Genomic DNA, 22,895 nt, shown 5'->3' with positions numbered 1-22,895 from the left:
AAAAATAATTCTGTTAAAATTGGTCACATTTTCGATTTGAGGAACGTGAGACCAAAGATCAAATCGTATGTTCATTTAATTTCATTTCTGTTTAATTGTAGTAAACAAAGCTAAAGGGGGGAGAGGGTATAGTGTTTGTAAAATGGATTCGAGCAAACACTCGTTTTCATCTTTCACTGTTAAATCGTCAAGAGCTTTCGCGTTCTATCCAGCTTTCGTAGTTCGTTCCTAAAACCGCTGCTGCTGCTGCTGCTGTTGCTGCTGTTGCTGTTGGTGTTACTACTACTATTACTACTACTACTATCGTAGGCTGATGCCGTCGCCGTGACGGGTGTACGGTAACGATCGTCGACATTAAGGATGGAGGACGGTATAAATGTGTGAGTGTATATATATATATATATATATATAAGAGAGAGAGGAAGAGAGAAAGAATGAGTAGAAAGGAAGGAGAGGAAAAGAGGGAAACGAAAGTAACGGAAAGTGAGAAAGAGAGAAGGGGAAAGAGCGTGGCTTGGTACATAGGCGTGTCTGCTGCCTGAGACCTCCTCGACGAGGGAATGTTAATTAATTAGCGTTGAGGCATCGATCACGCCGTTACTTTGTACCGCACTGCGTTGTCTACGTCGACGCTGCCTTCTACCGGTGCTTTCCAATATGACGAGGTTGCTCGAGTGGTGTACAGTTAACCGTAGCAAATACCTGTAGTTATACACCGGGTGTCTACTTTCCCGTGTAGGAAAAACACTTAAACTTCGAGGATCTTGTTGACCATGTTCAAAACAAGCTACTTCAGTTTTGCTCTCTTTATCAAAATAATATCATTGTTATAACACTGTATTTGAGATCATATTGATGATCATCATCATCATGTAATTCTTTAATTTGTCCATAAGCGTTAAATATCGTTTCGATGATAAGAAATAACAAAAAAACAAAAAAAAATATAGATGATGTAAAATAAGAGTAGTCTTTCTATCCTCAAGAGACCTCATCATTGCGCTATCGGAGCCAACACGAGAGTGGCAATCCTTCAGAAAGTCAATATCTTCGGCCAAGATCTGATCTTTTAAGTAAATAAGTTTATAATCTCGTTGAGCTTTTAATCTTTGTGTCAGGTCAAACTCAAATCTTTAATGCATTTTTTTTATTTTTATTTTATCAAAGTTATCAAAAACAGATGTTTGTTTTGATACAATTTTGTAATTCAATAAAATCGGGACATAAAACAAAAAAAGAAATGATTTTATATAAATTATAGTTTTCCATGAAATAAGTGTCTATTAAAAAAAATATGAGAATAATATTGAAGTTAAGTATATCGGAAGTACTTCCTCGATGAAGTACATTATCCTAGCGTAACGGGAAGATCATGTTATCCGGGAACGATGCGAGGAACGACGATGGTCACGACGAGTCACCTTTGACCTAGATTAGAAACATCGCTTTGTCGGAGGGAGAGCAACGGAGTCGACTATATATATATATATATATATATATATATATATATGATGGAGAGCGATATTCTGAATTATGCGAGTGAAGTCGCTTATTAACGAGACTCAAGGATCGAGTTCACCTTTTAATTGGTGAGACGTTTCGTGCTTGAATAAAAAAGTGACTAGACTACTATTTTTCCTATCTTATTATTTTTCTATTTTAAAGTTGTTATTACACAAATACTTGATTTTTATAAATAAGTATTGTGTTTTTGTCGCGAGAAAATATGTCGGATATGATTTGTATATAATTTGATACAAGAAATTCAGTTGATTCAGTTTTTGATTAGACGTAATAATAAAAATTTCATTAATCTGACCTATTTTGTTATAATATAGTTAAATTTGGAAGGTTTTTAAAATAATCAAATGAAATGTACAGAAATAACAAATAAAATGTCAATTTTAACATTTGTTAGCACTGGTAGGAAGTTAAAAAAAAAAAAAAAAACATTCGTGTAGCGTTTCTATAACAAAACGATTAGGATTTGGCTTATCGTAGTGGAAAAGCAAGCATCGATTTCATAAATAAATGTTTATTTAAGAAATACAGAGAAAGAGGGAAGTAATATGAAACGAATGGAGATTTTGAGGGGGTTGGAAAGGATGAAAGTAAGATGGTAGTATTCATTGTTGGTAGGAGTGACTTAAACGCGACTGTTCGTGCTGTTTAGCTATAGCAGAGAATGGAGAATCGTGCATTCTCAGAGATACGACTAGGGTGAGAGAAAGAGAGAGAGAGAGAGAGAGAGAGAGAGAGAGAGAGAGATAGGGAAACTGAGGGAGGATGCGCCAGAGTGGAAGAATAAAGAATTATACTACGTGCTCTGGGTGCCAAGTTCTCGGGGGTTGGTTTATGGAACAATCGTGGAGAAGTGGGCCTCGTTAGAAGCCACCGTCGTGTTCGGGTGCTATATCCGTTGCTAGTTTTAGGGGTAACTTTAGAGAAACCTGTTAATGGTTACTGCTTTTCTGATATACCCGCCATTTTACCTCTACCGCCTTTCGAGATTCTTCAAGAATACGATATCTCGTTAAGTGTTTCGTTACGCTCGAAATCCTTCATCGAGCTTCTTGACTTAAGGTATGCATTTTGCGAATTATAATACAATAAACCTTCTAATCCTAATCATTTTGCAAAATAAAATACATTTTTTCTTTTAATTCATATTAAACATCATAATAAATATATATTTTTAAATTATTTTTCTTCAATAATATAAAATAACATATATGTATATATGTGTATGTATATATAGTATAATATATATAGTAAAAACTATTATGAATGACAACAAAATATATGTTGCATTTTATAATATTTATATAAGTATATATATATATAATATAAAATGCAACAATTTTTGTTGTTGTCATTCATAATATTTTTATAATTAAGATAATGTTTATTACATAAATGTAAAATTACGAAATGAAAAGTCATATTAAGTTTAAAAGTTATATATATATATATATAAATAAAATGTAAGCAAGATATTAAACTTTGCAACACAACGAATAACACGGTCGACATTTAAGGTCCCCCCCCTTTTCTTTTTTTTTAACCGCTAGCTGTTAAAAGCTTCATTCAGTGTATCCGACATGCAAGAAGACATTTTTTTCTTATTGAATACACCGTGTCGTATTTTTTAGTAGTGGACTAAAGAACTTTTTAAAATTTCAACTACTTGCTCGGCTTTAAAAAGCTTTTTCGATGTTGTTGAGTTTACAAGCATTGTTTCCCTTTGAAACAACAACAACAATAACAACAACAACAAAATTACATCTTTTTGTTTGAGTTTTCTTTTAAATGATTGATATCTTAAAACAACAAATGTATGCATAATTAAAAAAGCATAGAAAAAATTAAATGCAAATGAAATTTTTTCATGAAATAGAGGAAGGAAACATTTTGTTCTCTACATATAGAAAGTTGTTTTTTTTTTTTTTTTTTATACGGATTATAAAATGAAGTTCTTCTTTTCATCATGTAATATTTCAACCAATTATATGAGAAATATAAACTTTGTAAGTAGGTAAAATCAAAAAGTCAATTTTCCAAGATATTTTTATACCTGTTAGTAAAACTTTGTTCATTTCATTGAAACAATTCATCTACATGTATTATGTCTATTTACTTTAATTCATTTAATATGATAAAAAGTTAAGTAAATAATTCAGATAGATCTAACTAACTGGTAAGAAATATTTCCTACAAAATAGATCGTTAAATATCTTAATTAATGTTCTAAAAATAAATCGACCACTATATACATATATATATTTTTGGATGGATAGTACGTGAATGACGATGTTGGCGAGTTCTACTTGGAATTGTGTACGACACTAACTTAACCGGCGTTGAATGTACTCACTCTAAAGAAGAAAGAAAGAAAGAAACAGAAAGAGAGAGAGAGAGAAGAAGAAGAAGAAGAAGAAGAAGAAGAATAAGAGTATGGTGGTAGCTGTTAGAAGTATTTCGTTCGCGGCAAGTTACCCCGGTATTTTAGTAGTTCGCCGAAACGAACGAGCTATTTTCACCTCTCAAGATCGCACACGCATCCAGTACGATAGCTACTCTCTAATATAATGTGATGCTTCGAGCATCATCGGCACGTATCGTAAATCCGATTGGTGGTCAATTCATCCTCACGTTTCTATTCAATAAAATATATCGTTCTAACGTGATGAATCGGAAAGTAATGTCACTTTTTAACCTTAAATTCAAGCGAATCAATTTTTTTTTACAAATTTTTATCTTTAATCATTAACATAATCAACCTGTTATCAACAACCTTCATCTAGTATGCAAATTTTTAATACCGGACCGATAAAGTCAATGACATGTGTAGAAACGGTCCTTTAATACTTTAGGTGTGGTTAACTATTTCGTAATGTCTTATAAATTATAACAAGATTTTTACATTTAAATTTTAATATTAAATTGATATTTATATTAAAAATAAATCCGGTCCCTTACAACCCCCAACCCCACCCCCACCCCCCGCTAATACTTTACGTGTGGTTAACTATTTTGTAAGATCTTCTAGATTATAACAAGATTTATATTTAAATGTTAATATTAAATTTAAAAATTAATAATATACTAAAAAAAGAAAGTCAATGAAATTCTTCTTCGTCGTGTCAAAATTTAATGTCCATTTTTTCGTAGTACACGAAAGGAAAATATTTGAATCATTGCCAAACAAAACTACTTCACACAATGATGTATGTATATTAAAACGATTTAAACAAAAATGCCACTCCGAATTTGAAGCAACGTATAATAGTGTTAATTTCAAAATAATTAACTTGAAATTTAATGATATATTAACAAATTATAATTTTTTGATAATATTTAAATAATGTATGAAAATTTGTACCTGTTCTTATCTTTAGTAAAACCGAATAAGCAAGAAAGTAGAAGTAAATGATTCGAGGTTGAATGGTGTTGCTTCTGTTTGAGAACTTTTTCAAACTCTAACTTTTCCGGATCCGAAAGTTTGAAGTTTTATCAATTGGAAAACTATTTAACGGTATTCATTTCCTGGTTTCGGATCATCGAAATTAAATTAGATTTTAACCATTCGCAAATAAAAAAAAAAAAAAAAAAAAAAAAAAAACCAATGATTAAGTTAACTACTTTAAATCATATTTATATTAATTTTGAATAAATATACGAAATTGTATTCATATTTATATAATATAACATATTAAAAGAAAGATAAAGGGGTGTGCGTGGATAGTCCAGACAAAAAGTCGAATATTTAGTATTTTTGTATTACAGTAAATGTCAGCTGCAGAGAGAAGTACGTTTACGGACATTGCAATATGAAGAGAAAATGAGGTCGACCACTCGGGTAAAATAGGTTAGAGAAGATGGATACCAACGGACTATCCAACGGCATCTATGATCCATGTTGGTTGGACTAAGTTAGTTCTTTTCATTATAAAACAAGTTTTATGAGAACACACGACTGGAGATGATAAAGAGTACATAATATGAATAGAAGATAACGTAATTCGTTACACTGAAAAATACACAACATCACTTCAATGAGTTTAAGTTTACTGTAACACAGGTATTACAAAACATAACAAAACTCAAATCAAATTTTACAAATATGAAAGATATAAGTTTATCAATTAATTAAATTCATTTTAAAAATAAGTCATTCGTAAGAGATCGATGAAAAACTTCGTAGAAATTTCACAGACATGAGCTGATCGCCAATGAAACCGTAATGTAAGCGTCAAGAATAAAATCAACGTAATCATGGAAATTGGAAATAACCTACTCGCTAATATAACAAGCATTTGTATCCCAAAGATGGACACAACGATGGAAGAACTTTACATTTCAAGTTCGGAGACAAAGATTTAGAGTTATGGTTGTTGAGAGCTGGAAAGAGTTGAAATTGAAGTTCAAAGTTAGAGTTAAAGTTAGAGTAAGAAATTCGTACTAGAGTTAAAGTTAGAATAAAGAAAATGTATAAGAACTTCATATCAAAAAAAAGAAAAAAACGTAATTGAAAAATTCCATTTCTATAAAAAAAGTTATTGCGAAGGCAAACCCTTTTTCGCGAATGGTGATTGCATAAGGTACTTCCTTGCATTTGTATTTTTAAAGAAAAATAAATCAATAGAAAAAGAATCCTTCCAGAGAGAGAGAGAAAGAGAGAGGGGGGTAGAAATTGTTCGAAGAGACATTTTATGAGAAAAGAAAAGCAAACCAAAAAAAAAAAAAAAGAAAATACAAACGAAAAATATCATTGCAGCAGGGTGTGCACGAAGAAGAAAAAGAAAAGGGTTGTGGAGGAGAGAGAGAGAGAGAAAGAGAGAGGGATGAAGCTTTTGCTTGTCCTCGTTCAACGATCGGTAACAAGCAGGACGGCAGCAGAAGTTTCGCGATGGCGAGGACCGCAATGCAGCTATGTCGGCATTTTAATTGAAAGCGTCACCGTACGAAACGAGGATCGTGATCTCTCGTATCTTTTAGGATCTCTGATATCGTTCACCCAGGAAACATTTCGATCGAAACGTTTAGTAAGCTAATGCGATTGAATCCAGAGAGGAAGAAAAAGAGAGAGAGAGAAAAGATCAAAAAAAAAAAAAAAAAAGTATTAAATAGCACGGTCATCGGTTATTTTAAATAAAGAGTCACTTGATAGAATTATCTCACATCCATTTCTATCAAAATTAGATCGAAAGAAAAGAAATGAAATAGAACGCAATATTGGAATTTCGTTTAAAACAAAAAAAAAAAAAAAATTCCACCGTGAGGGCAATGGACTCGGGTGAAAATCGGTGAAAAAGCTTTTGCCATCGTTAAGAATGGCGTCCGTGCGAAATATTTACGAGCGTTGGAAGAAGAAGTAAAAGTAGAAGTAGAAGTAGAAGAAGAAAAACGTTGAGAACAGAGAGAGAAAGAGAGAGAGAGAGGCAAGCAAGCTCGCGAGAGCGCGAAAATTTTAGCTTCTAGTAGTGAAAGAAGAAGAGAAAGAAAGAAGAAAAAGAAAGAGAGAGAAAGAGAGAGAGAGAGAGAGAGAGAAAGAGAGTGTACATGGGGCGGTCGATTAGAGAGAGGGATTCTGACTGGGTGCTGGCGGTCTACCGAACTCGTTTAAAATACATCTGGGAGACGGTACTTTCAGGAAGGAATGACTCCTACCTCTCTCAGGATAGAATGGCTCTCGGTATATGACTGCGAGATGAGCGAGGAGGCGAAATAGAGTGCGACGAGAAGGAGTGGGGAGGGGCGGTGGGGGCGGGGAGGGCGGGTAGGAGGAGTAGGAAAAGGGTACGAGAAACGCGTGGGCGTTTGCAAGAATGAACGCGAAGTTGAGAGAGAGAGAGAGAGCTGGATGAACGGTTAGATAGAGATAGATAGTTAGATAAAGGGAAATGAGAGACGACAGACAGTATGTGAGTGAGAGAGAGAGAGAGAAGGATAGAGAAAAGGAAAGATGAAGAGAGACCGGATGTAAAGGGAGACGCATTGTTTACAGTAATGAAGGCGTAAATAAGTGATGAGTCGAGCGGCGCATCGATCTCACTGCAGGCTCCGGCTTCTACTTGGCACGGCACTGCGCTCACTGAGAATCCTCCTACGCTCTCTCTCTCTCTCTCTCTCTCTCTCTCCGTTTTCTCTCGTTCTCTCTCATCGACGTTCCGACAGTCTATGGCGTGGAGGGTGAAGTAGTCTCTCTTGCCCGGCTGCTTTCGGATTAATAATCATTTTCCTAGCGTCGCTCTGAGTAATGTCGCCGCGTGTATCTTCCCTCGGGATTTAAATGCCTTTGGATATCCATCCGCGTGAGATCTCAACGAATGTATCCTCTCTTTCTTTCTCTTTCTATATATATGTATGTATATGTATGCAGATTCTTTTTACCTCTCTCTCTCTCTTTCTTTCTCTATCTTTTTAATTTTCGGTTGTAACTTTAGTTAAAAAGATTCGACGAGATAGGATTTTTTTTTTTTTTTGACTGAAATACGTCTCACGTTCGATATTCAAAAAAAAAAAAAAAAGAAAAAACAGAAAAAAAACAAAAGGAAATGTATTAATTTGAATTGTTTAAGTAAAAATAAAAATTCTATTTGAATTCCGTTTGAATTCAGTAGTAAAGTTGGATTAAAGTCAGACAGATAGGAAAAGAGCTACTACTTGGATAAATGAATTATTAATCCTCTTTCATCGTTAAATACGATTAATAAATTTTCCAGTTTCTTTTTTTTCTCTATGTTACATTTCTTTCTTTTTCTTTTCTTTTCATTTTATTTGTAACATATTGATATATTCTTTCTTTTTTTTTTTTTAAATAGAGAAGCAACGATCGTTGATACCTGTTACTTAATTTTTAACAAAGTTCATTTTTTCGTTCGGAAAAGTACATAATAAATCGACTGGAAGCCTACTTAAAAAGATTCCCAAAGTGATTAGACGATCTTTATAAGGATTTAATCCATCCCCCGACATTCAGCAATCGTTTCTAAGGGCAACGTACCGAAGCGTTCGACGTTTAATCCAAACGAAGAATTTAATTGTAAGAAAACTTTTCATACATTATTCAAGGAAAAGCGATTAGAACTTTACGAAGAAAGTTAAAAACGTGAAGTTAAATACTTTGATTTAATCTAACAATAAAACTCGATTATAGAATTAAAAAATTTCATTTAAAAAAAAAAAAAAAAAAAAAAAAAAAACGTGTACGTATATTTTACAAACAGAAAGAAATTATACGCAATTATGAATTTAATATAAAAATAAACCGCCTTAAAATATTACAGGTAATTATACTATTAATTATATTAAAAATATATGTTAATTTTAAACAATTAAAATATAAAAATAATATATAATTTATAATAATAAAATATATAAAATAATCATATGTCATTGACTATAAATAAATTATAAATTTATTTTAATTTTTTTCACACAATTGTAAATAATTTTTGATACGAATCAAAACACGTGTAAATAAAACCCAAAAAAAAAAAATATTGCAAACCTATAGAAAGATATTAAGATGTAAGAAGAAGAAAAATATCGACATTGGAATCGTGCTGACGTCACACTGAAAAGGTATGGGAAGGGGAAGAAGAGAAGATCTCTGATATAATTTAAAATCATCTCGTCTTCGTTCACCACGCCTAATTATCATCTCCTCGCGCGTTTTTACTTGCTCACGTATATCAATTTAAATATGCACGTACTTACACGTACATAGTGGACGCGCGTGAAAAACGAATAGGTACTTTAGTTTCATACGCATAAACGAGAAACTCAATGAGGCCTTCACCCTTTCCACTTTCCCGTACACTCCACCCACCTTTTTCCCACGAGAACCATCTTTATCTTTGACTCGATTCTCTTTCTAACCGACACATGTCCGTTTGCCTTTTCTATGACACTTCTTCTTCTATTCTATTCTATTCTTACCAAACATCTACAAGAGAGTTTTATTGCACAATACAAGAATATCAAACGTAATTGCGTGCACGAGTGCAAACTCAAATTGTGGATGTCCTTAGACACGATATTCGTTTATATGCTAACTCGTATTTTATATTGTTATATATTTTATCTAATAGTTTTATTAGAATTAATAATAAGTTATAGTCATTTCTTAGAATCATTCTGGTAAATGTGTAAATTGTTGGTTATCTATATTGGAATACAAAGAAACAATTCATGCAAAGTGATTTATATAGTTACATATTTATAAGTATAGATTATTATATATTATATATTGATTTATACATTTAATATTTTAAATTCGAATTGAAATAATAAAAATTAGAAATAGAACAATAATAAAAACTAGAAATAGAATAAAAAAAAATAGAAATTCATTTGATAAAACATCTTTAAACAATGTCACATGTTATTGTCAAGATTTCTTCTATGATATTTTAAATTGTATCACTTGTTGATGAACAACAAAATAACAGAATAATGTAAAATATATTCTACCAAATGATAAAAGTATTTATTTAATTTGTAAAAAAACAAAATTTAAAAAAAAACAAAAAAGAACATAATCGGTAATTTATACAATAAGTTATGTGTATGTATACACATCAGTAGACAGGAAGTTAAAGAAGACGATGAAAGAAGATAATGGTTGGAATGTGTGTTCCTTGTTAATTCGAAGAAGACACCGAGCTAGCCAACGCGAACAAACTCTTAGTAGAAAAGAAAAGAATTAACGGAGGAGCCGCGCTAAATTCTTAATTTACAAGTGGAGCGGAAGTAGTTATCGCACGAGCTTCGCGGTGCGTGCACTCGTAAACGAATTTTATTGTCCCGTGGTTGCGCAAACGAGTGACCGGGCAGCAACGCGTGCGCGTCATCGAACGAACAAAATAGGGTCGCTGTATATAAAGGTCGATAATGATAACGATGATGATAACGATGAACTTTCTGTCAAAATGTATCAATTTTATTATCAATGATCATTACATTCCATAGATCGATATCTTTCAAGTTAATAACAAATTAAATTAATTCATTCGAAAGTACGATTTTTTTTTACGAACAAGGTTCAAGAAACCATTTTTTTTATTTTTTATTATGCAACCGATTGTACGTCAAATTTTTTTTTTTTATACTTTAAAGATACTATTTATAGAAAAAATTTTTTATTTCGACGAATATTTTATTCAAAATATTTAATTGTTCGTTATCATACTTGTTAACTCATTAGAGACCACGATTTTTTTTTCGAACATGGTTCTAAGGAACTATTTCTTTTTTTTTATTATTATTATTATATTGCCGATTGTACAATGCCAAATTTTATTTTTTATATATTTTAAAGATATTATTTATAGAAAAAAAAAAAAATTTTCTTTCGACCAATACTATACTTCAAATAACTGATAATGGTCAAATATGATTGCACACACGGTGTGCATGTTAACCGCAACATCGAATAAATGAAATTAAAGTTTAATGCAAACTACAAAACTAAAAATTTTTTTTTTTTTATATCTAAATTATAATAAATTGTTGATTAAAAATAAAAACTATTTCGAGTTAAAATCGATTAAATATCGACAAATAAAGTTATCGAAGGTTACGCATTAAAGTAAAAGGACTGTCAAATGAGATAAAGAAAAAAAAAATGAAACAGAGAAGAAAATAAGATGAACAGAAAGAGATAGGAGATAGATCATTTTCTTTAGACGGTAACAACCCATGGAAGAGAAGAGTTTCTGTCTTCGTTCATCGAGCTTGTTTACAGTCGGAGAATATCCCGTGTGTCGAGTAGCGCTCGAGTTATTTGCAGTCGTGCACGATTGCAGCCGGATCGTAGTGGGTCTGTTTTTGCGCCAAAGACGAGAGAGTGAAAGAAAGAACAAGAACAAGAAAAAAAAGAGAAAGAGAATGAAGCCAATGAAAAAGAACAGAACCACCCTTCATCGATGTATATAAAGGGATATATTTCTTATAAGATATAAAACTGAAATGTTTCAATATTTTCTTTCAATCCTAAATCATTTCTTTTCTTTTTTTTTATCATAAATCGATAATCTATTCCATAAAAAAAAAAAATAAAAAAATAAAAAAATAAAAATAAAACAACAATTGTATATCTAGTAATAATAGATAGTTGATAAGAAAGAAAACAAGTGATCGGTTCAGAAAATAATAATAAATAAAGTTATTTATCTTTGGAAAAGCTGTCACATTTCAATCCGCCAGTTAAAACCCCTTTGAAGACCAAAAATATCCACGGCAAGCAAGGTTTATCGATAATGGCGGGGCATAATACGAAGGCGCGTGCTTGGGTACGTCTACGACGTACGGGTGGGGACCCCTATCTTTAGAGGCGAGCTAGAAGGCAAGGCTGAGGAAAGAAACGAACGAGATCGAACAGCCAGATGAGAGATCTCTCGCGCATGAGCACATCTGCACGAAGAGTCTACGTACGTCGAAGAATCAAGAGAAAGAGAGCGAAAAATAAAGAAAGAGAAGAGAAGAGAAGAGAGAACGAAGAGAGATCTTCACTCTGAAGACGAATTACGACTTTAACGCAGAGGTCTCGCTACTAAGCGCACACCGGCCGTACTATTTTCGATGTTTATCTGGCCTGGATCAAGTATATAGTTATGAGTTCCATAAGGCGTTATCTTCTTCTTCTTCTTCTTCTTCTGTTTCTTCATCCACCATTTCTCGATAATTCCTTGAAGGAATCGTCACGTTACACGAAACGAGACGCATTTTATTTCAACTGAAAATATTCGCTCGTAATTTCATTTTTCCTTGACACAACGAAGACTACGGCAAAATTGTTGATGCAAACTAGCAAATGAAAACACGTAAGATCGATGAGAGGTTAAATTTATCAAATTCTAATTGTGAAAGGCCTAGGTTTAATCTCGAAAATTGTCTTCATTTGTACAAAAGAAAAAAGAACATTATTTTCCGAACAATCCAATATTTCTACGTATATCGAATATAATAATTTGGTTCGTGAATTAATAATCGTATTTGTGAAATATTCTCTCGATGTTAAAATCAAAAAAAAAAAGCTCACAATTATTTCATTATATATCACGGGTTGTGCACAATGCTAATGAGAACGCAAGAGGCGTCATTGCTAATGAGGATGTTGCGGTAGGGGAAAAGGGCTACTACTACTACTAAAGCTTCATGGAGTTGAAATTCGATAACCTAATTATCGGTAAGACCGTTCAAGAGAAATAGATGAAAATCGAATTCTGGTTTGTAGTATGTAAACCTACTAAAAGGGGAGACAGAGATAGGTACAGAATGAAAGAGTAAAAGAGAGAGAGAGAGAGATAGAAAGAGTCGTGCTTTCGCACAATATACTCGTTGCACTTGTGCGGTGTCATGGTCGAGTTAAAATTAGTAAGTCAACCGGATTCACGGCGCTTCGAAGCCGACAACGACGAGAGGGCATCTTGGTAAACCCGACGACTACTTCGACGACTACTACTTCCGAAGACGAGAAAAGAAACATTTTATTTTTCTTCGAATACGTAGAGACACACGACGTTTCTCCTTTAAAAAGACATCGGAATCTCTACGGTGTGTCTCGCAAAATAGATACAGACACACAACAAGGATGGCAACTTTCCTATTTCTACTCTAATTGAAACGAGTCCATTTATTACGTTTCACTCTAACTTTCATTTCTCGCCAATTCCATGCTTAGAACGAGGAAGCAACATTATACGATTTGTTAGACAAGAGTGGAGGGAGAAATTGATTTACTAACTGATCGAAAGCCATAATTCTAAAATTTATGTAGAACTAGTTTTTTTTCTTGTAATCATACGTTCAGTCTCGTATCTAAACGATAGAGTTCATCTAAATAGAAATAGAAATAGAAATAGAGAGAGAGAGAGAGAGAGAGAGAGAGAAACATTTGCGTGCGTGTTTGTTCACGAGCGAACCACTATTGTAGGATACGTGTTGTTAAAACTAGTGCGTATTCAAATTTGACGTACGATTAGTAGGTATTTACCTGTGATTGGTCGGCCGAGCTTCGGGCTCGTTACGAACCCAACGCTAGGAGCAATGTTAACGATTATTCCATTCGAAATGGTTGATCTCTCGTCAGTAATTGTTTCTCTGTCTCTACATTCGAGTATCATCACGAACTTTCTCTACCACCATGAGAGATAGATATATATATGTATATATTTTGAAGAAGACTGTACGCACGAGAGTATACCCGTGCCGACACGATGTAGGTTACAAACAGAGGGACGTGGGTATCGATTTCAGCGCGGTATGCACAAGAGCATTGTGGAATGTGCCTTATACGTGTGTTATATGCCGTTGCTGGACTTTATATATATGTATATATTTGTGTTTGACTATACGTTTGTATGTGTGTGTGTGTATATACGCGATATATGCAGGTATATGAGTACATTGAAGTGTATACGAACGTGAACGTGCGCAGATATTCATCTACATACGCAGAATGAAGTAAGAGAACGTACTGGTTGCCCACTCGCAAGGAATAAGCACGCGATAAGTTACTTTAACTTACAAAGCCTACTGCGATCTTGACGACGCAACGATATCACGTAACGACGTTGTTCCTTCATAACACACGTATACACACATATACTCGTACACACTTTCTCTGTTAAACTATACTGGTCCTTGTTTCGTGATCATCGTGGCATCTTAAATGGTCGACATAGTCGTTTACGAACTGTAGAAAATATTTGATCGAAGAATTCGTGATAGTTTAACACATTTGTATGTATATATATATAATAAAATCATTTTGTATCAATTTGATATCTAAAATTGAATACTATATATCGTTGTTTATTTGAGTATATCGTATCGTTTATAGAAAAATTGTAATACATCTTAGAATACGGAACGTATTAAAAATTTGACACAAGATGATTAATGAAAATGAAATAATATTGATAATCATCGGAACTTGAAAGAAGACAGTTTTACCAATACTGTAAGATTCTTTTTAAAAATAACTATTATATTTTTTTTTTTTTTTTTTTATTATGACAACTGTTTTTCCCTTGTACTCATGAATGAAAGATAAAGTTCAAAGGAGTCTTCTATCGGATAATATGTATATCGATAAGCGAGAAAAGAGTGACAGGGTCAAGATGAAGGTCGTTCGAAGAAAAGAAAACGAACGGAGAGATACGGAAGCGTTTTTTTTTTTTTTTACGCCACGGTATGATCTTAAAGATCGATCTGACGTGATTCGTTAACCCTTTTTTCGACGATAGTAGTAAGCTTGCATAGGAATCATGTTGCTTTAGAAAATGTACGCATAATTTCAATGAATTCTAAGCGATTGTAGGCAAACGATAAGAAAACAGAGACAAGATGGAATGTGCTCGTAGAATTTAAGAGATACGAGGAATAAAAAATAAAAGGATGAACAAATATATATATATATATGAGAAAAAAAAAATAAATAAATAAAAAGGAAGAAGTTAAACACAAGTAGGTAGTACGCGCGTTCAAACGATTATCATTTCAATGTAAATCAGATTTTGGTATATTTCCTTTTTCGTATTTTGTACGTTGTTTTTGAATAATTTGTCAATTAACTTAAACTCGTAATTTGCATAGGTCAAACGTCTAAGTTGATAATCGGTTTTGGATTTTTTTCTTTTTTTTTTTTTTTTTTTTTTTACAAAATACAAATAATCAATTCCAATATCGATGTTAATTTGATGATAAAAACGTACAAAATAAGGGAACTGGCATAATAAAAGAATCTTAAAACCTTCGTCACGACAAGCACGAACTTTTTTTCTTTATGGGGTAGAGGGTTAGGTGAGAAGAAAAAGACCCGATCGATATCGCGAAGGGGAAATAGAAAGATGGGGGGGGGGGGAAAAAATAAAATAAAATAAAATAAATTCCAAAGCGAAGCGTGCTTTTTCTTTGGAAAAAATTCTTTGGGTAGTTCGCAAAATGATCGGAATTCCAAGCATCTCACTTTTTCCCCATTGCTACTTTTACAATTATTGTATTTATTCGATCATGCTTTTTTAAGTATTATCGTTTTTCATTGATGAAGGATTGATTTATGTAACTAAATTAATTAATTAATAAAATCAAAAGTAAAAAAACAATTTTCATAAAAATGTTTATACGAATTTGAAAATCGTACAAATGATATTTTCTGCAAGATATTTGAAGATGAGATAAAATTAGGGGACGAAATTTGGGGATTTGTTTCTAATAAATACAAACATTAGTGTTACATTTGCAATCTCATTATTCGAAAATCCTATTAACACTCGATTTCTGTAATCAACAGAGACATTAATATGCATTTTCAAATAAATACCGAGTGCCGAATTTGGAAGAGACACATTTCCAAACGCTTTTACGCGGTGCTTTTCATAGAGGAATGACCGTTACGCGATTCGACCAGATTGCGTCATATTTACTCATTGAATTTCCGAAATTACGATTGTGGTAGGTTTGATTAACGCCGCGTTTTCGTGCTACATACCTGTCTCTAGCCATAGAACATTCCTCGTCGTACTTTACCCGTACCCCTTTTCCTTGTTTTCTCACCTGATGTTCATTATTATTATTATTATCTTTTTTATAAATTTCTTATGTCGTACTTCTTTTTTCTTATCGTTTATTACTAACCTTATTATAATTATAAATTACGAAATGTTAAAAAAATATGTTGACATTATTTATTCGACAAAAAATATTCTAATTTCTAATCGAGATAAGAAATAATAAGAAATATTAATATTCATTTGAATAAAAACTGATACAAAAAAACAAAAACGTCTAGCTATATCGTTATATATATATATATATATATATATAGGTATATTCTCGGTTAGAATAATTTAAATGAGTTTACGACACGAGAAGTTATATATCGAAGACGCACGAGTAACCTTTGAACCCAAAGTGAGATGCAGAGTTTGCGCAGAACATGGTCGATTTCTGGTATTCCATGAAATACGCACGAAACTCAAGCTAGGAAGAAGCTCGTTGGGAGAACACGGTGAGGAAGGAAAATGAATTAGTTGATTCAAATTTACATGAAGTTGTAAATACAGCGATTGAAGAACAAGAGAGAGAGAGAGAGAGAGTGGGAGAGAGAGAGAAGGGTGTTCAAACGGGTTTTGTGTAATTAGCGAATTTGCATTGCAAGCGGCACGTGCTGTCATATTCTTTCTTTTTCTTACGACATTACTTGTATTTTTTTTTAGGAAATAAAACAAATAAAAATAACAATGAATTAAGATACAGATCGAAAAAAAAAGAAACGAACATATTACATAGGTATTTTTCTATTTACGAAACAAACAACATAAAAAAAAATCGTTTCCTTGTATAATAATATCGATGATCGACGTGTTTTTAATACGATTCGTATAAAATAACTAAATGATCACAAATAAATTGAACTTTGATGATCGATGCATAACGAAAAACTATCGATGATTCGACATTTTATACCCTTATCGTGATAACGTTATTTATTTTTGATAACAACGATGATTTTTTACTTTGTCAAACGTATGAAGTTGAATTTAAAAAAAAAAAAACAAAAAAATTAATTATCATCAACCACTTGTTTGATTAGTTTTGTTTTTGTTTTTTTTTTTCACGAATAAGCATTTTAATGGAAACAAAAAAGAAGAGGGGTAAAGAAGGGGTGTAAAGAAATAAAAGGGTGGATCGGTAATAAAGGTAAAAAATAAAAAAATAAAAAAGAAGATCGTTGAGAAGGAAAGAAATGGATCTTGTGGACGAGGTGAAAAGCTTTGTTCAAATTCAAAGCCCATTGAGATGCAAATACGCGTTAGCTAGCGTGATTTACGAGAGACATACGCGTGTCCATAGGATGCAAAGAACGAGACAGAAGGAACGTTTCCGAGGTTCGAAGGTGTCCGAGGTACGGACAAGATAAGATCTTTTCCGAGCTAGCACAATGCTACCGAGGATTTTATATACCGGTGAGGTATATTCTTTCTTTCGTGAGGAAGAACGATTCTTCGATTTCCATCCTCAACCAACCTCCTTTCCATTCTCTCAATAAGATAAAAATGAATCTTCGTCGTTGACTGGCTAGTTTAAATTCGATTGAAACTACCGATTTGATTTCTTTCAAGATTAAAGTATCACTTAAGAAACAGTCAAAAATCTATTAATGATCGATCGAGAAACGAATAAAAGACGAAATGATTGCATCAGGAAAGAGTTTTTATGATTAATTATTATTATTTGTAGATTTTTCTTAACGAAAGATATCTTGGTAGTAACAGACAGTCGTATTTATCTTTGAGATAATTTGGATTTATTTAAAGATTTAAAAAATCAATCTCTATTTTTATTTAAGAACGACAATTTTGTTCTTTTTTTTTTTTTATAAATTCACGATAATTGGACGGTCTCAAATGCATCATCGACAGTGTACTTCAATTATATTTAAATATTATGAATTTGTTGAGAGAGTTTAAAAATAAAATAAAAAGATAAATAAATACACGATGTATATATCATCATTTTTGAATACAATATACATAATATCACTTTTAAAATACAAAAGATACAAATATGCAATTATTTTATATCGGGGGTGGTTGGGGGGAGGGAAATATATAATTCTCCATAAACGATATTACGAAACTGTCTGGGTTTTATAAATTTTACAAAATCTATTGCAATGATTTCGAAATTTCCATCCCAACGGTATTAAAATAATTTTAACTTATATTCACAATGTATAAAGTGGAAAAACAGGAAAATTCAGACTAACAGAGATAGAGAGAGAGAGAGAGAGAGAGAGAGAGAGAGGGAGAGGGAGAGAGAACGAGACGAGAAAATTACATCGAATAATATTTTGCATTTCATGCTAATCGACAAGCTTGAATTCTCAAACGAATGAAATATTATATTTTTAAATGACACCGGGCGTTTGTCACGAACAAAACATTATCGATCTTAAAAATCATGTTGAACGATACGCGCGTCGAGGAGGAGCTTTTATACGCGATAATAACTAATCTCGTTCGTGATAAGAAAATTATCTTTCCGATATCTCTCGATAAAAATAAATTATTATTCATGAGAGTAACTCAAGTAGGCTGTTTAATCATCTCGAATAATCTCGCATGTTTTTTTATTTTTTATGCACTATGATTTAAAATGATTGATTTTTCTTTTCTATTCTCCACATCAGTATAAAAAATGAATTGAGAAGGAATAATGACGCGTCTTTAAATGATTCGTTATTAAATATCGAAACAAATCGTTTATCATATGATCGTTAACGTCACGTGAAATCACCGTTGTAAAATCAACACAACGATCTATAGTAATCATTAAAACATTATTATGAGATATTAATAATAAAATCTGAAAAATTTGTTCTAGTGTTTTAGCAATAAAGTTTACTTATATCTTGTGAGTAGCCAAAAAAAAAATATTAAATTAACATCTAAGAGATTTACTAATGTACAGAGAGAGAGAGAGAGAGAGAGAGAGAGAAAGAGAGACACGATTTTCAAAGGACTAATTAAGGAAAGTCGTTGATGCATCCATTGGCTTATGTTAGTCGTATTAAAACCGTATTCGCAAATAGATACTTGGCGCGAGAATAGCGTCGAGCAAAGATTTAAATAACTTCTCGTTCCCCCACCACCTAACCTCCTTCCCCTTCTGTTGTACCCCCACCCCTAACTAGCAGCGTAGCTCTCGCGGTCTCGACCCCGTCCGAGCATCGACGCGTAGATTATACCCGCGAGTGCAGAATTTTGCGAACGGCAAGCCAAGCGTATTGACGCGTATTGCAGGCGCAGGGTAAATCGAGCAGACGGTGGTGGCGTCGCGACGCCGGCTGCGCACGGCCATGCACCTCTCACCCTTAACTTTCTCTCCCACTTCTCTCTACCTTTATCCCCTCTCTAGCCCCCTCTCATGGTCTCACACTCATGCGCGCGCGCGCCTATACGTTCGACCGAGCTTTTCGAATAGTAGGGGTGGAGGAAAATAGTGAGAGGGAAAATTTATAAAGAGCGAAGGGCGACATTAGGGGTAGTAACACCGATGGTTGTGGTATTGCTGGTGGTGGTACTGTTGGTACTTGTAGTAGTGATGTTAAAGTACTAGAAGGAAAGAGAAAGAGGTAGGAAGGGAGGAAGGGGGTTAGACTACTTGTTGCGCGTCGCGTCGCGGCGCCCTCGTGACGGTCCAACACGACGCCACCCATTTTCACAGTCTTCGACCACCACCACCACTACCACCACCACCACCACCACCACACTACCACCATTACCAACACAATCAAATACTCTATCTACCCATCGACGCTACTACGACCGACCATCGTCGCCCATTTTTCCCTACCCCCCACGAACGATTCCACCTACAAAAATAGACGCATTGTTGTGACGCAACAGATATCATACGAGTACGATATCCTTTTCACCGATGTTATATACAGGGTAACCAAAAAAGTTATAATTTAACTTCTAATTATGAGATTATGCAAAAGATTTTGTTAAAAAAATACGATAAAAATAGAAGATGAACTTTAAAAGTGTATTAAAAAAACATTTACCATTCTTTCCAATATAATTGGAATATTTGAAAGAATTCAGTAATCAATAATTCAACGAATGTGGAAACATTATTATATTTTTTATAACCATCACGATAAAACATATAAATATCTAAAAGAGAATGTATCTTTTCAATAAAGCAGTTTATATATATCATTTCTTTAGAGAAATATTAATTTTCGAACATAAATTGGATATTTAAAATAGTACGTTCGATAATTTAAGAGCTTATTTTGATAATAAAAAAAGAGTAATAAAACAAATTCAAATGAACTTACCTGGATCTGATGTGCCGGATTGTTAATATGCAATTGTTGAGCTTGGTTGATTTGCAATGATGAAGTGCCAGGTCCTGAGGGAGGTCTAGGTGGCGTTGAATTACTAAATGGTCCTTGAGATCCGGTTTGATTGGGACCACCACTCTGTGATCCTCTTGGAGGTAATGGGTATCCAGGACTACCGTGATTCGGCATTGAGCCTGGACTTCCGTAGGGAGAATACTGTTGTTTGTATCCACTGCTTGGCCCTAGCATACTCGGTTTTCCACCAGCATTTGGTTGCGATCTCTTCATGTCTGGCAAGCCGCCGGCAAATTGCGTTTGGGAGTTGACGAACATGTCGTTCGTTTGTTGACTTTGGAACCCGGTTGCGCCATTGTTCTTGTGATACGAGCCTGTACCAGTTCCCGGAGTTTGATTTTGTCCACCTGGAGGTGCTGTACTTCCTGGACTACCCAAATAATCTGATGCTCCAGTAAATTGAGGAAATTCTGCGTACGGTGATCTAGTCGCAGGTCCTCTAGCAGCAGCCGCAGCTGCGGCCGCCGCTGCTGTCGGATTGAAACCGCCCAGTCCAAGCTGCTGACTCTTATGTTGATGTTGTTCGGCCATTTGCTTCAACGTCTGAGCTGCCGGACTCATTTCAGATTTGAAATCCAAACCTCCATAAGGTAGACGAGCTGGAGAATATTGCGACGAAGCGAGCGCACTTGGACTTGAATTGGCAGGCATTGCGTTACCGTTATTAGCGTTTGTACCGTTGTTCACGCCGTTATTATTAGCGCCGTTTCCATGTTGCTGTTGCTGTTGCTGTTGTTGTTGTTGCTGTTGTTGCTGTTGTTGTTGTTGTTGCTGTTGTTGCTGTTGTTGTTGTTGTTGTTGCTGTTGTTGTTGTTGTTGTTGCTGTTGTTGATGATGTATCACATCCTTGTCGTCTTCAATCTTAATTTGGCCATTGTTTGGCGGCATACCATTGTTATTGGGATTATTTCCATTAGCTACAGCGGCTACTGCGGTGGCAATAGAATTGTTCACAGCATTATTCACAGGAACACCTGTATTACATCCAATCGTGTCGACGCATTTGTCCTCAAAATCAAAGTCCTTTAATAATTCGGAATTAAATTCTGATATTTCCGAAAGGAGATCTTTAAAAGCGTCTGATGCAATAATCTCATCGCCTGTGTCATCACCCATAAAGTCAGAAAAACCTGGAAATCCTGCTCCGTTAACCGCAGCGTCCTTCTCCAAAGCAGCAGCACATTGCTCTAAATCGACAAATCCGTTATCAGGTTCTTGTTTGCATTCTACGAGATTAGAAATGTCTACGCAACCAATTGCATCGGAGCTACCTGTCGCGGTTCCTCCAACTGGCCCAGAAGGTACACCAACTCCACCAGCTCCAGGTTGCGTTCTTCCGTTTCCACCACTTCCTCCGGCACCGTTCCCACTTCCAGCCCCAGCACCGGTCGGATCTGGTTTAGGTGAAGATGAATTTAATAAATCACTTTTAACGGAAGCATTCGTCAACGCCTTCACCGTCACATTCGTCGATATTTGTTGTGCTTGAGAATTGGCTACAGAGGTGGTGAACTCCAATTGTTGCACAATTTCGACGGAGAATTTAGTCAGACCTTCGTTTGTAGCTGTACCACCGCTTCCACCGCTGACATTATTGCCACCGTTGCCTCCACCAGCAGTAGCACCGCTACCTGGTCCATTCGGACCCGTCGAATTCGTACCACTTCCAGCTTGATGCTGACCGTGACCAAGATGAGGTCCACCACCTCCTGCACCTCCTCCTCCGCCACCACCATTATTGGTAAGTTGACCTGTATGTTGATGCTGCGCTTGGGTACATTGCAATTTCACCGGTGGTTCGCCAAATCCTCCATCGGTGCCACCAGCACCGCTTGCCTCCAACTCCTCGGCGGTTCTCTTTAAGAATTTCTGCTGCTGGAACAAAAGTAAATTACGAATGAGTTCGATCTCATTTTCCAAAGCTATGCGCTTTGATATAAACACCACGCGCTTGCAATCGTTGCTATAGAAATGCTTAAATTATTATTATTTCTTCAATCGGAAATTATTAATTAAATTCTCAATATCTGTATAATGGAATCCGTGAATTACGTACGTAGGTTGTAACGTAATCATATATCGAATCTGTGTTCATCGGACTTGCACGTTCGCGTATCGAAGCGTGTGAACGCTTAAAACGAAATAATAATATTTATACAGCTTAGTATTTTTCATATTTTGCTGAAATCAAGTTAAAAAATAATAATAATGGTTATAATGGTAAAAAAAAAAGAAGTATATTCTGGTACCATCAAGTTATTAAACTTGTAATAACTACTATTATTATATGAAATAAGTGAATGATAAAAATCGAAAAGTAGGAATACCATCGAACTTCTTCTTTTTTGCAATCGGATTAAAGAAAAGCGACGGCGCGTTTAGCTGCCGGTACTTGGTAGTTTTTACTCATCACGAAGGTAGTCCGCAACCGGTAGTACAGGATACTTAGCTC

At 34.3% G+C, this 22,895-nt stretch overlaps 1 protein-coding gene across 8 annotated transcripts in view; it reads right to left on the bottom strand.

The window, feature by feature from the left end:
* mam (neurogenic protein mastermind) overlaps positions 1 to 22,895 on the bottom strand; it is a 190,537-nt gene that overhangs the window by 32,178 nt on the left and 135,464 nt on the right. For 5 of the 8 annotated variants that reach the window (XM_015317806.2, XM_015317808.2, XM_089177624.1 and 2 more), the window contains exon 2: positions 20,363 to 22,318. In XM_015317806.2, the coding sequence (XP_015173292.2) occupies positions 20,363 to 22,318 (1,956 nt within the window). The remainder of the gene's footprint in view (positions 1 to 20,362; positions 22,319 to 22,895) is intronic. The other 3 variants (XM_015317807.2, XM_015317812.2, XM_015317809.2) reach the window with 2 other exon arrangements.

The sequence above is a fragment of the Polistes dominula genome, unplaced genomic scaffold (assembly GCF_049000335.1).
Source record: "Polistes dominula isolate Pdom_NZ unplaced genomic scaffold, Pdom_raw_medaka contig_24, whole genome shotgun sequence".
NCBI lineage: Eukaryota > Metazoa > Arthropoda > Insecta > Hymenoptera > Vespidae > Polistes > Polistes dominula.
Note: the sequence above shows the minus strand (reverse complement) of the source record. Positions and strands in the feature narration are given on the sequence as shown.